This window comes from Rhinolophus sinicus, chromosome 3 (genome assembly GCF_057876585.1).
Source record: "Rhinolophus sinicus isolate RSI-liver-muscle chromosome 3, RSI-T2T, whole genome shotgun sequence".
Lineage (NCBI taxonomy): Eukaryota > Metazoa > Chordata > Mammalia > Chiroptera > Rhinolophidae > Rhinolophus > Rhinolophus sinicus.
The window spans coordinates 168,685,494-168,700,762 of NC_142503.1; the positions used below are offsets into that span (position 1 = coordinate 168,685,494).

General features: G+C 38.6%; 1 protein-coding gene across 1 annotated transcript in view; it reads left to right on the top strand.

The window, feature by feature from the left end:
• The window catches only part of HIF1A (hypoxia inducible factor 1 subunit alpha), a 40,830-nt gene extending 37,027 nt beyond the window's left edge, over nt 1–3,803 (top strand). Inside the window, exons 13-15 of the mRNA XM_019750771.3 lie at nt 536–644; nt 1,881–2,007; nt 2,487–3,803. Coding sequence (XP_019606330.1) covers nt 536–644; nt 1,881–2,007; nt 2,487–2,638 — 388 coding nt within the window. The 3' untranslated portion in view covers nt 2,639–3,803. The remainder of the gene's footprint in view (nt 1–535; nt 645–1,880; nt 2,008–2,486) is intronic.
• The last annotated feature ends 11,466 nt before the right edge of the window (nt 3,804–15,269 follow it).

Sequence of the window (15,269 nt, forward strand, 5' to 3'; positions counted from 1 at the left end):
AGATCTAGAATGTACTTCCATATCTGCAGCTAATTATAATAGCAGTGGGACTTTGAGATAGTTACCTAAGAGGCCTCAGGTTTCTCCTTTATAAAATGGGTATTGTATACCTATGTTACTATCTTGGGGATTGGCATGAGGCTGAAATAAACTAACGAACATGAAATGTTTACCAACTGAAAATGTTATACAAATATGAAATTATCTTGTATTACAGTAGTCCCAAGAATATCTGTATTATATTAGGTGGACTGAAAGGCCAATATTTAACAGGTTTTGACTTACAAAACTAGTAAGTTTAGTTCAGTTCTGTTTTATAAATAGGGAAATGCAAGTTTTAGGATACTTTGTTTTAAAACTTGATCTTTGGCTTTTAAGTTGATAAACTTTAGTAATAAGGAAAGTTCTCTTATATATAACATTACATTTTTAAATATTGGAAAATAGGCGTTATATATTTTGTTGAAAAAAAGCTAGTTTGATATTTTTTTAAAAATAGTAAGACAGTCATATTTTTATTTAAAATTTTTTTCAGAACTACTGTTCCTGAGGAAGAACTAAATCCAAAGATACTAGCTTTGCAGAATGCTCAGAGAAAGCGAAAAATAGAACATGATGGTTCACTTTTTCAAGCAGTTGGAATTGTAAGTGTGAAAATGTTTGCTTTTCTATTCTAGCCTACAGTCTATTTCTAAGTCTTACAAACATAAGTAATTCCTTGTTTCTCCCAAAAACTCAAGTTGTGTTTTCAGAAGTTATACATTGTTTTTCTTTCGCCTTATACAGTTTCTTATAAACAAACTTTTTTTTTTTTTGAGAATTCTTATAAGAATTTATTTGAGCCAAACTGACGATGTTTACCGGGGAAAGGGATCTCAAATGCTCTCAAAAACATAAATATTTAATGAATATGTTCTCGGTGTAAAAATTTCAAATCATGCAGATGTAGTCTGAGTAAAAAGTAACGTTCTCCCCTCATTCCACCCCAACATCACCACCAGTTTCATTCTCTTCCCCTTTTAAAATAATTGTTTTATTTTTCAATTATAGTTGACATACAATATTATATTAGTTTCAGGTATACAGCGTAGTGATTAGACATTCATGTAACTTACAAAGTGATCACCCTGATAAATCTAGTACCCATCTGACAGCATAGTTATTAAAATTACTGACTTTATTCCTTATATATGGGGATGTATACCCTACATCCCCATAACTATTTTCTAACTACCAATTTGTACTTCATCATCCTTTCCCTTTTTTACCCACCTCCCCAACCCCGCCCTCCAATCTGGCAACCATCAAAATGTTCTCTGTATCTATGAGTTTGTTTCTATTTGTTTATTCTGTTCTTTACATTCCACATATAATGAGATCATGGCATCTGTTTTTATCTGTGTGACTTACTCCACTCAGCACAGTACCCTCTAGGTCCTTCCATGATGTTGCAGGTGGCAAGATTTCATTCTCTTTTATGGCTGAGTACCCCATCTTTTTTTTTTTCATTTCCATTTTCATGAAATATCTTTTTCCATCCCTTTGCTTTCAGTCTGTGCGTCTTTCGATCTGAAATGAATTTCTTGTAGGTTCATTCTCTTCCTTTTAAGTTGCTCCCCACAACAGTTATGTTAAGTCAATGTTGGTATAATCCATACTGATATTTTCAGACCAGCAAGACTAACTGGAAAGCATTTACAGAGCCATAATGTGTGGCAAATGTCTTTATCATAGTATTAAGATAAAGAATTAAAAAAAAAAATTGGGGGCAGTATTTGATTTAAGAAACCTGCCTACATGTTATTAAACTTACACTGATATCAAAGTTTTTGATTAAACAAAACTGAACATAGTAAAACAAATAACTTTACTCTTTTTAGGGAACATTATTACAGCAGCCAGATGATCGTGCAACTACTACATCACTTTCTTGGAAACGCGTAAAAGGATGCAAATCTAGTGAACAGAATGGAATGGAGCAAAAGACAATTATTTTAATACCCTCTGGTTAGTTTATTCTTTTTGCCCTTGAATATCACAAAGAGAATTATATGACTTTTTATTTATGTGCTTTACTCCAAGTGAGAGTGCTTTTCATTCCTTAGAAGGATTAAAAAGATAGCATTTCATCTAATGGCTGTAACACAGGAAAGCTATTTTAAGATGGAACTTTAATTTTTTAGTAATTGTTTTTGATATGTCTATATGCTATTGATATTGAATAGAAGCTGATACCTGTAAATTTCTATGCAATTTTCTAAATTGATTTATCACACTTTTGTTATCTTGTATCCTGCAAACATTTCTGACATAGCACAAGTAACACTTGATTGCACCTAACTAGTTTACATAGCCATGTTTACCCCATAGACAAAATCATTCTGGAGCTTGTTTGCATTATTTTCCCAATACCTAGCACATAGTGGGTGTTTAACAATATTCATTTACTAGATGAATGAATACTTAGGTATCTCTTTGTTTTTCAGATTTAGCATGTAGACTGCTGGGGCAATCAATGGATGAGAGTGGATTACCACAGCTGACCAGTTATGATTGTGAAGTTAATGCGCCTATACAAGGCAGCAGAAACCTACTGCAGGGTGAAGAATTACTCAGAGCTTTGGATCAAGTTAACTGAGCTTTTTCATGATCTCATTCCTTTTTTTGGACACTGGTGGCTCATTACCTAAAGCAGTCTATTTATATTTTCTATATCTATCTAATTTTAGAAGCCTGGCTACAATACTGCACAAACTCCATTCAATTTTGATCCCCTTTTTACTTAATTTACATTCATGCTCTTTTTTAGTATGTTCCTTAATGCCAGATCACAGACAGCACATTTTCACAGTTCTTTGATATTTAAACCATTGCATTGCAGTAGCATCATTTTTAAAATGCACCTTTTTATTTATTTATTTTGGGCTAGGGGATTTGTCCCTTATCGAATTATTTTTAATAAGATGCCAATACAATTTTTTTAAGAAGGCAGTAACCTTTCATCATGATAAGTTTGAAAAATTTTTACTCAGTTTTTTCACATTTTACATAAACAATGATTTGCCGGCAGTACGTGGTAGCCACAATTGCACAATATATTTTCTTAACAAATACCAGCAGTTACTCATGCAATATATTCTGCATTTATAAAACTAGTTTTTAAGAAGAAATTTTTTTTGGCCTATGAAATTGTTAAACCTGGAACATGACATTGTTAATCATATAATAATGATTCTTAAATGCTTGTATGGTTTATTATTTAAATGGTAAAGCCATTTACACGATATAGAAAGATATGCATATATCTGGAAGGTATGTGGCATTTATTTGGATAAAATTCTCAATTCAGAGAAATGATCTTGATGTTTCTGTAGTCATTTTGCCAGCTCAAAAGAAAAGCAGTACCCTATCTGTAGTTGTGGAAGTTTATGCTAATATTGTGTAATTGATATTAAACCTAAATGTTCTGCCCACCCTGTTGGTGTAAAGATGTTTTGAGCAGATTGTGAACAACAACAACAAAAATCATGCTTTGTTAGCAAAATTGCCTAGTATGTTAATTTGCTCAAAATTTGATGTTTGGTTTTATGCACTTTGTCGCGATTAACACCCTTCTGTTTTCATATAGATTTCAATAATTGAGTAATTTTAGAAGTATTATTTTAGAAATATATAGTCACAGTAAACATCTTGTTTTTCTATGTGCATTGTACAAATTTTTCATTCCTTTTGCTTTTTGTGGTTGGATCTAACACTAACTGTATTGTTTTGTTACTTCAAATAAACATCTTCTGTGGACCAGGCCCCCTTGATCAGCTTTTATGTTAATATTTGCTTCACCACCTCCCAACTCCTAAAATTGTTTACGAACAATTTAAGAATTTTATGAAAATTACATTGGCATTGATTATTTCTCCATTTCTCTTACTGCTATCTTACTGCTATGCATTAATGTATAGGGACAGTAGTGTGTCCCTAAATGTCATGTTAACAAACCATAATATTCCACTGTAAAGAGTATGCTTTTAGAAAAGAAACTTGTTTATAAATTTAGGAACCTATTAAAACAATTTTAAGGGTTTTAATATGAATGGGATGAGTGAAGCAAATCCTGAACATTATAGTCACATAATGTTATAAGGGCTAGAAGGTCCTGTAAAGATTTCTAATCTATTCCCATTCACAGATGAAGGAATTTAGACCTCAAATAATAAACAGTTGGTCGTTTACCAGAGGTTTAAACTTAGGTCTTCTGACTCTAATATCAAACTGAGAACTAACCTTGCTTTGTTTTAGTTTTAATGATACCATATATTTAAAATGTTTTAAATAGCTTTATTTTCTCCTGTATATTTTTATAAAATTGCTGTATTTCTTTTCTAATTATAAAAGTAATACATTCTCATTTTTTAAAAAGACAGCACAAAAAGATATAAAAGAGAAACAGAAAATCACTGAATCCCTGTACCTAGAGGTAACCACAAATTGGTTTTATGGACAAATGATATAGGTAGTGCCAGAGTCTTACGTCCTGTAGCCTGAGGTTACAGGAACAAAATATCCTGAACAAAATAAACTGAGCCATGGATCTTGGGTACCGTGTTTCACCGAAAATAAGCCCTAGTCGGAAAATCAGCTCTAATGTGTCTTTTGGAGCAAAACTTAATATACGACCCAGTCTTACATAAGGTCTGGTCTTAATAGTAAAATAAGACCGAGTCGTATATTAATTTTTGCTCTAAAAGATGCATTAAAGCTGATTGTCCAGCTAGGTCTTATTTTCGGGGAAACAGGGTAGCTATTTTTATCTTAGTATGAAGAAAATGTGATTATAGTTATATGAAAATTTAAAAGTTTACAATACTAAGACTCAACCTATAAGATTTCGGGGGCACATGTATATTTCACTGTAAATACTACAATCTGAAATGCTGTGCATTTAATTACAGATTCTACTAGAGATGGTATTTTAGAATAAAGTAGTTGCCTAATATTCTGAAATACCAAATATCCTGCTTGTTCTGATAGCAAGTTAGCTTCAAACATTAGTAAATGGTCAGATTATGTAATGATTTGGAGTCTGAGGAAATGACCTGTGAGGAAGAGAAAGACACTTGAAAGGACAGTAGAGGTGGAAGAAAACAAGTATCCACCTCTGGGTCATTCAAAAAACAAACCCCTGGAGTGCTTGAAGCTATTATGAAAAAGCAGAACCAGCCCCTCCATCCCAGCACTGCGCTCTCTCACACCATCACAGACTTCTAAAATAATGCCTTACCTTATCCAAGAAGTATAACAACTGTACTTCTATAGTAGCTCTTCCCCCTTATTGTCCCTTTCTCCTTATGCATGCCTACTTCCCCTTCTCTGGTGGTGCTGTGAATGAATGACCATAGTATTATTTTCACACTTGAACAAAGGATGTCAAAGGAAGTTAGTTGGTGTATTTTTGTTCATTGGTTCTAAGCCTCACTATTAACCTTGGAACTAGAAATAGTTCCCCAGAGAACCTACTGCTGCTGGGTGCAGTGACACATAGGAGTTAAAATGAAGCTAACATCTCTTCAGTACTGTACGCTAGACTTGGTACTAAGCATTTTGCACGTTATCTCAATCTTCACAAAAGGCCTATGAATTCGTACTGGTCTCTCGTTTTGTAGATGAGAAATTAGTCTTGGAGAGGTGGCCGAAAGTTCAGAGCATTTGAACTGGCCATCAGTGATTCCATAGCCCCTGGTGTACTAACCACTTCAGTGCCAGCCAGTCCACAACGTGTCGTGTTTCCCCGAAAATAAGACCTAGCCCGACAATCAGCTCTAAGGCATAGGTCTTATATTAATTTTTGCTCCAAAAGACATCTTAGAGCTGATTGTCGGGCTAGGTCTTATTTTCGGGGAAACGGGGTACCCTTTTCTTCATTAACTGTTTAAGTAACAAACAGGAGAAAGCAAAGGGGGTGTAGGGAACTGAGGGTAGGTGTCTCCTGAAGGTAATGAAATCATACAAGACACTGAGGAGATGTCCTAAGACAGGAATGGCAAATCTGTTTTGAAGTGCTATTGAGCTGGGTTTTAGTTTGAACTAGACGTTCAGGTGTCTGGTTATGGAGACATTAACTCAGGTAAATGAGGTGGTGTATGAAAAGCACAGTGATAAACTATAAAAAGCTATACAAATGGATGGTGGTGTTCTCCCAGAGCTGTTTGACTTAATGGCACACTACATATGTTTAAGTTTGTATAACCTCACAATTATCATTGCAAATCTTGATTTCCCCCTACAACCTCTAAAACACAGAAAAGATGAACTTAAAGTTACTGGCTTTGCAGAAACTTAAACATTCTGTAAGTTCAAATTTCTAATGTAGCAACGTCAAAAACAAGTTGCAAAGAATACGGAATCTTTAACAATAGAGTTTAGTTAAATAAAAGCTGTGCAAACTTGTTGCTAGTTGGAAAGAACAAAAATGTAAAGAAAAAATATTATACTCGGGTGTTTTTTTAAGTCTGCCACTAACCACTTTGCTCATATTTCATCCCTTTAAATAGCACTGAACCTGCTGGCCCAGGTGATTTTACAGAGAAATAGTTCACTCTTAGAATTTGATACGAAATAGTCTGCCTATAAGATAAAAGCTACCCCTTACTGTAACTCCTCCTTTGAACGCCTTCTGGAGCTTTGTTGTGTTCACACCTTTCAGAGGTTTGGGCATAATTTTTCTTACCTGTAGTGGACGGTTTTACCCAAGACGCTGCTCAGACACCCGATCTCCTTGTATTATATTATTTCCTTTATTCCCTTGTCTTGGTTCCATTCCGGGACGGAGAGGAAAGGCAGCTGCCTGAGAGCAGCAGTGATCAGACCCTCAGCGGGGAAAAATGCCAAGGATGCGGAAGAGACCCGGCACCCCTTTAGTCCCTGGTGCCGCTGGTACTACATTGTGAGGCCGTGAATCTCCAGCCGCGCGGAGAAACTTCCCCAAACCCCACCCGCTGCGTTTCAGGCCCCTCCCGGGTACGTGCTCGGCCGCAGCGCCGCAGCCCCGCCCCGGCCCTCGGCTCCGCGCTCTCGCAGCCGCTCCAGGCTCCCGTGTACGTGTGAGAGCGCATGTTGGAGGCCGGTCTCTCCTGGCCTTTGGCGGGGCCGGGTTGGTGCTCGAGAGGTTAACGCTGCCATTTGTCTTAAGTGACTTGTCCAGTTCTGCCGCCTGGCCCTTTCCCAAACTAGTTTTTGGTTGGGAGGTGGGGTGGGGACCGGTGAGGGAATGAGATGATATGTTGCTGTCGAACTGTCTCCGGAATTCCCAGTCTAATGCTTTGGGGTGTGCAGCTGTGCTGTGTACAATAGATAAATATCTGAGGTCTTCTATCAGTTGGACCTTGGTTAACGGTATAAACGGTTTTTTAAAAATTAGTCATCTAATCTGATCAGAAATAGCAGAGTTGTTTGGTTATTTAAGTATACTCCCCTAAAGGCACTCAAAGATTTATTTTATTTTAAATAAAGCACTTTGAGATGTCCCAGATTAAGTAAATCGAAATTTTAGCTGCTCCAGGTGTTTTTGTTTTGTATTGTATTTCCTTGTGTTTTTTTAATTTGTTGTGTGCCTGCACCTTATTGAGGGCAAGTTTTGAGAGTCCTTTGGGAGAAGGTAATCTTGATGGACAGAAGGGAGGTGAGTTTATGGAATAATGGAAAAACTTGGGGCCCTAAATTTAATCTGCTGTAATTAGTATGTTAGGATTGCCCAATTTTGTAAAGTGCAAAGGCAGGTTTTATATAGAAAAAATAACCTCACCTCTGCATATCCACAGCCAACTCCATTTTACATTTTATTTTCAATTTTTTTCTTCATGAAAATTTATTGTTTATGGTTTTTCAAATAGAATTTCCTAGAACGTAATGGTCTATTTTTTAAAAACTGGTCAAGGTGTTTTAAATACTTTTTTATTGATAAAAACTGGTAGCCTCAGTCATCTTATGTTTAATCAAAGAGGTGCCATTTAAGGCAAGTGCTACAACTCTTTTGGTCTTATGGATGCTTAATAAATCATTACCAACTGATGATTCTCCACAGAGAAGAACAGGGTAGGGTGTGTGTGGGGGGGGCAGGGGGCGATGTTTATCACAAAGGGTAATGCATCTTAAAGCATTGAGAAACATACATAACCTGACAAGTAAACTGGACAGTTAAATTGAATCCGTCTTTTAGAGATCTTTGAAATAGTAAAACATTAAGAAATTCTATTTTATGTGGAGGTCCTTTCTAAATATTTCCAGGTAATATTTGGTCTTGGAAACGGATTTTTTTTTTAATGGTTCTACAAACAACTGCTATGACAAACACTTTAACAGGAGCACTGAACAAACTGTGGGGTAAGCCATTATAAACTGTTGCCTCACTCTGCAGTCTGGTAGAATATCTAAAGCAAAAACCTAACCAAAGTGAGCTACTAACACTGCAAATCAGAAAGGAGCCAGCACAGCTTTGCCTCTTCCTGGGCAAATTCAACTGCAAATATTTGCCACCTTGTGAACTTCCATGTCACTTCACCTTTAAATTGCTTACTTTACTGCTCCTTTTTTTTAACCTTCTATGATCATTTATCCATGCCTTTTCTCTCCTACTAAGCTCTTCAGAGCATGGCTCCATCTGATTTCACCTTTGATTGTTCCTAAAACCTTCCACACTGTTTTTGCAAGGACAACTCACACGATTGAAGATGGGAAAGGAAGTCATGTGACATGGGGACCACAGAAGACTTATGATCAGAGTTGGAGAATAGGGAAAATAGGCTGACCATGTTAAACAAAAACCTTCGCAGCCAGAAACTTGCGAAAGAATTGGTTTATTGAGCCATAAGCCAGCCAGAAAAAGGACCAGGTCCTGGGACATAACAGTCTACACCACCAGCAGCAGGGCTGGATGGAAAAGAAACACATGGCAACTGTCCTGGGACTGATGGGGCTCTTTTATACAATGACTTTGGGGAAGGAAGATGGAAGTTGTTTTGAAGGAATTTACATTGGGGGATTGGGGGGGGGGGGCAGGAAAGGTGGACAGTTCTAGGTTAGGTGCATAGTCCATAAGCCAGAAATACGTACTACTTCTTGATTGGTTGTGGACAACAGCCGAAAATTAATGTATAAAGTGGGATGTGGTAGTGTCTGGTGATCGACTATTTGTTGTCTTTTAAGATAGCTGCCTGGAAGTTGATTGAAGGTTTCAACAAACATTTAGGAATGTGAATAGTCTTTTGTTAGTTTTGGCCCCTAACTATTAACTAGGAGTCTGCCACTCTCCAGCCTGCTGTAATTTAATTTAGGACATCTCAGAATTTACCTCTTGTCAAGCATTTTCTAGCTCTTGCAGTGAAATCCATTCATTCAATGAACAATTACTGAGGGTTGAGTGAGTCCAAGATGTTTACTATGTTTTGAATGGTTGTATTCCCTCAAATTCATACGTTGAAACCTAACCTCCAAGATGATAGTATTAGGAGGTGGCGCCTTCGGGATGTGATTAAATCATGAGAATGGAGCCCTCGTGAATGGTATTCATACCGTTATAAAAGAGGCTCTAGAAAGCTCCATTGCCGCTTTGGCCATGTAAGGATACAGCAAGAAGTCAGCAATCTGCAACCTGGAAGAGGGCTCTCACTAGAACCTGACCCTGCTGACACTCTGGTCTCGGATTTCTAGCCTCCAGAACTGGGAGGAATAAATTCTTGTTTTTTATGAGCTACCCAGTTTATGATATTTTGTTACAGCAGCTTGAACAGACTAAGACAGTGTCATTCTAAGACTCTCGTGGGTGATATAAATACTCCAGAATATGGTGCCTGCCATTGAGAGTGTAGTTAATTCCCATTCTGTGAGGTACTCACACATTCATTGTGCAGACAACTGAAGTCTAAATAGAATTTTTATTGGCCACCTAAGGTGTTCTAAATCACCATTACCTTTCCTTTTCATGAAAGTCTCTATCTTGATAATCTATATCCAGACCAGACTACTCTCCATAGGCATCTCATATTTGGCTTCTCAAAAACTAGCTCCTCATGTGTCCTCCAAATGGCTCCTCCTCCTCACTGAATGGCACTACCCCGTCCAAAACCAGAGCCTTGGAGGTCGCTTGTCACTTACACCCTTATAGGCCACATCCAGTCTGACTCAGTCCTTTTCTTTCCCTAGTTTCAATATGGAAACTTTTGAACATTTACAAAAGTAAAGGGAACAGTGTAATGATGCCAAAGTGTCTGCAGTTTGGGTTCCCTGGGAAGTAGGCTCTGAGATGGAGATTGCAGGTCTTTTATTTATGCAGGGGGAACAGCACATGTGGAAGGGAAAGCAGAAATGGGTAGAGGAAGAAACTGAACTGAGATGCAGTCCCAACAACCTCCCTCAGCAGCCACGTGGGGACCTCTGCACTAGGATAGCCCTTCAGGGTTGTCCCAAGTTACAGGGAGGGCTGGGCCTTTACACACCTACACTGATCAGTCATTGGATGTGGGCTGCCCGTCAAAAAAGACACGACCTTAAGTGAGGAGCATCTTTTGCTGCAGACCCAGCAGCCAGGAGAGTCATTCCTGAGACATCTGGATGTCTCATCACAGCATCAACCACAATACCAGCTTCAACAATCACCCACTCATGGCTTTTTTCATCTATACCTTTACACATCCTTCCCCTCCCAAAATTATTGTGAAAAAATTTCAGACATCACATAATTTATTCTGTAAATAATTCAGTACTTCTAAATATTATATTTCACATAAGCACAGTACTATTATCACACCTAACTATTTAATAACAATGCTTTAGTATCATCAAAGCCAGTGACACACAGTTCTTTTGTTTTTGTTTCTAGATATTCTTGAATCACCCCCTTCTATACGTGTCCATTAGTACTGCCTCATGAGTTCTTGTCTGAATTTCCTCTCCTCTTAATCTGCCCCATCCCTGCCACACTGCACTGTTGCCAAACTGAGCTTTCTAAAATGAAACTGATTGTTATTTCTGTATTTAAAATTCCCTCAACAGGAATAGTACAGTGTCCTCTGAGGGGTTGTACAAAATGGAAGGAGTTTATAGGCAGAGAGAGGGTGGCACTAAAGTTAATAGTAGATTGTTTCAGGCAAGGAAACCTTTCCTTAGGGGCAGGCATGGGCTCTTATCAGCCTGATTACCTCACTAGTGTGGAGCAGCAAATTCCAGACTGATAGGTTTAAAATTCCACTCCTGGGAGAAGCTGAATCTGTAATTAGTTTAGGTATTAAATCTAGGTTTGGTATCATGGGCTTTTTGCACAAGTGACACCGTTTTGGGCCTGTGGTTTTTCTTTTTAACAATGTGAAACAGTAATTGTCCTTGGGAAATGGAGTGTCAAAGGACTTTTACTTCCTACATAATACATTTCTGTATCTTTGTAATATTTAATAGGGACTATGATTACTTTTGTTAATAAAAAAAATTAAATTAGTAGCTATTGATTGTCTTCAGATGAGAGTTCAAATGCTTTTATACATGGTGTGAAGTCCAAAATTGTGGGGATGGGGAGACACACACACACACTGACAGAAATCAGACCTCTGGACCGGAGAACAGACCATTTATTACTCACAGAGAATACTGACGCTGAGTCCCCATGACCCAGTTCCCCATGGGCTACACAGTGAGGGCCAGATATTCACCTGTATGTGCAGCAGAGTTTGTACCACAAGAGAGGAAACCCCAAATTATGAGACTGGAGCTTATATATAGTAGCTGGCATGTCTGTTTATCCTCCCCTACAGAACTTCGTTGATGATGCTAGAACATTGCTGTGGAACACAAACAAATCTCTGGGGGCGGGGGAGGTAGAAGGGAAGGTCTTCATCTTTCCTTTACCTACCTGTAAGCAAATGGCTCCAGGGGAGGTAAGTCTCTAAATCTCTTCAGAGTGTTCTATCTTTAAGACTTATATTCAGGCATCCTTTGCTCAGCAGGCTCAGAACGTGAAGGAACACTGAGAAATCCAGGGAGAAAATCTCCCAGCACAAAGCAGGCTGGGCCTTGGGATCTCCGGTGTATTTTTCCAAGTATTACAACTTCTTCCCCTTGCATCCTGTGCTCCAGTGATGTAACCACCTGACTTGCTCTCTTACCTCTTTGTGCCTTTGCACGTATTTTTTTCTGTGTCTGCAGCCCTCTTCCTATTTCATCTTCATCTTAAGTCTTTCCTCATTTTTCACAACTCCCTGCTTTAGAAAGCTTTTCCTCTCAGGAACTGGGTTAGGAGTTTCTCCTAGGTGTTCCGATATTACATTGCGCTTACTTCTTTCATAGTATCTGTCACAATAAAATTATAATTATCGACTTGAGGTGAGTTGTTCTGCATTCGATGGCAAGCAACTTGAGGACAGGAATTATGCCTTTAAGTGCATCCCCAGGAAAATGACAGTATGGGGAGCTCCATGGATCTATTCCCCAGCAAAACACTTCTAACTGGTGAAAATTTTTTTAAAAAAACAAACATTTAAAGTTCCTTGAAATTTTCTGTAGGGAATACAGTATAAGAGAGAAAATTCTATTCAAGAAAATCTAGTAAATCTTGGTAAGAACAGCAAGAGTCAGTGACACTTGAGCCATGCCCTGCTGCCACCTGCCACCCTGCTTAGGAGACAAAAGCTCCACTCTGGGTGCGTGTGGCCAAGAAGATGGGGCTCCCTCTTCCCCAGATTGTCACTGCAGACTCAGATGGTCCATTTGACTGTGCACATCCAAGCCAAACAAGACACAAACAGGAAATTGCAGCAAAGAAAGTGAAGGTTTATCTAAGGAATTGGTGCCAAGCCAGGAGACATAAGTGAGCTCGTGCTCTCAAACCCCTGGCTTCCCAATGGCCTCTAGTGGCTGGGTTATTATAAGGGAGAACTCTTTAATCATGGTGACTATGGGAGTTGGGGCTGGTGACTCTACTGATTGGTTAGGGCTAAGGCAGGGAGGAGCTGATCATGGCATCAGATCCTGCTGTCAGTTATGGCATCACTCTGTCCAGTTCCCAGGGGATGCGGTCCGTGGGGCCATTCCACTTGCATGAGTCTGGAGCTGAAACATAACTGAGGCCAAGGTGTTATCTTTATTTGATTAAAACCTATTCTAGTTCGAGGTTTGGTTATTGTATCTGTTCGTGGTTGATAGACCTGAAGCTTTATTCTTAAATGCATTTGACATTGACCGGAGCCTAATGTCCTAATGTCCTAAGGGCTTAATGAGTGGAAATACAGTATATGAACAGGTAGGAGGATCTGGGGAAAGAATGCAGGTGAGTCATAGTCCTGTCAGGCTAAACAAAGCTGGCTTGGATTAAAGCAGAATGCATGCTAAAGAGATGAAGTTCATGTGCAGATACAAGATCTAAATAAAGGGCTATGTTATCTCCCTGGGAGTGCCAGAAGGCCAGCATTTCTCATCCTTCTTAGCTTCATGTTGCAAAGGTTAAACTCCAGGTGAGTATGGCCTGGAGATTGCAGAGATTGGGAACTCCTTTCTTCCTTTCAGACTCTATTCATAGGATGGAGGCTCTATCATAGGAGCAGCAGGCCAAGAGTGATGGGACCCCAATTGCCCTCCCCCAGCTCACACATAACATGGGACCCCAGTTGCTGTCCCCCAGCTCACACATAATGTGGGAGTTCTATGCCAGGAGAAGACAGCCTGAGAAAAACAGAAGCTACTGCCCCCTTGCAGAGCCCTGCCGGTAAAGCAGAGGTATCACTGTGAAAAAAGTGGGCCACTGTCCTCATCTCCAGCTCTGGAGCAGTGGCTCAGAGATTTTTCCCAGAGGGACAGGAAGTCCATTAGAACAGAGAATTCTGAAGCTCTGTTCAAACTTTATTCAAATGTAAAGGTCCTCTTGAAAACAATGAATATTTTTGTGGTAAGTAATTAAAAGGAAGCTGGCAGGTCCATGACAGCAACAAGCTAAATTATAAAGCAGCCTGCTAGTTTGCCAGAGAGCCAGGGAGAGACAACTAAGAGAGCCCTCTTGGGATCAGAAAAACCTCAAGCATGGGCTCAAAGACTGTTCTCTGCAAAGGATCTTCAGTGTAATTAGATTAGATTGTGGGGCAATTCATGCCCCAGTACGTTGTCAAAGCAATGGAGCAATCAGCTAGCAATAGTGGACCCTAATAGCTGGGTGTGATACCAACAGAGGTAGATAGCTTAACAGAGAGATCAGGGAAAGAGACAACCCAAGAGAGCTCTGCTAAAGCCCATGTGACTTTGTCATCCCATGGTGACTGTGTGCATAGATAGGGCTGTGCTTTCTGAGAGCTATTTAACAGGCTGCACACTCTGGGGGAAATGGACTTCACTAAAATAGTCCAGCCAGGTCACTAAACAAATAAGGAACAAAGAAACAAGCTTCAGGGGAAAGGGGGAGCAATCAGTATTCAGAAGCGCTACAATAAATGATCTTGAAATAGTTTTTAACAAAAAACTATGAGTCGAGAAGAAACAGGAAAGTCTGATCCATGCACAGGAAAAGGCAGGCAACAGAAATTACATATCAGAAGGTCCAGATGGCAGATTTAACAGAAAAAGGCTTAAAGTAGCCATTGAAAATCTGTTCAAAGAACCAAAGGAAACCATGCTTAAAGATGTAAAGGACTGTATGATGACAACGGCTGATTAAATACAGAATGCAAATGGATAGAAATTATTACTAAAAAGCCAGATGGGAATTCTAGAATTGAAAAGTAAAATAACTGAAATGAAAACTCTAGATTTTCATTGAGCACCTACTGTGTACCAAGCACTTTTAGGTACTGGTGGTAGAGTAGCGAACAAACACACACCTGTGCTCCTATGTTTATATTTCACATGGTATCGGAGGTCTTAGTCAAGGAAATAAGAGGACCACAAAAAAGAAATGATTATAAAGGAAAAAGTAAACTACCATTATTCTCAGCTGCTCACATCATCTATGTATAAAACCTATAAGAATCTATAGGAAGAAACTTTAATAAGAATTTGACAAGGGGACTGGATATTAGATCAATATATAAAATTCAATTTCATTTATATATATTGAAATCAATATATATAAATGAAATTAATTTCATTTATATATATTGAGTAAGTACAATAGCCAAAGAATCCAACAAAAGACATGTAAAAAGTTCTTGGAGAAAATTACGAGTATAAAACTTTGTTGATGTTGCTAAAGATGACCTAAAAGTATGGATGGGAAGACTAATACAAAAAAGATGTTATTCCTTCAC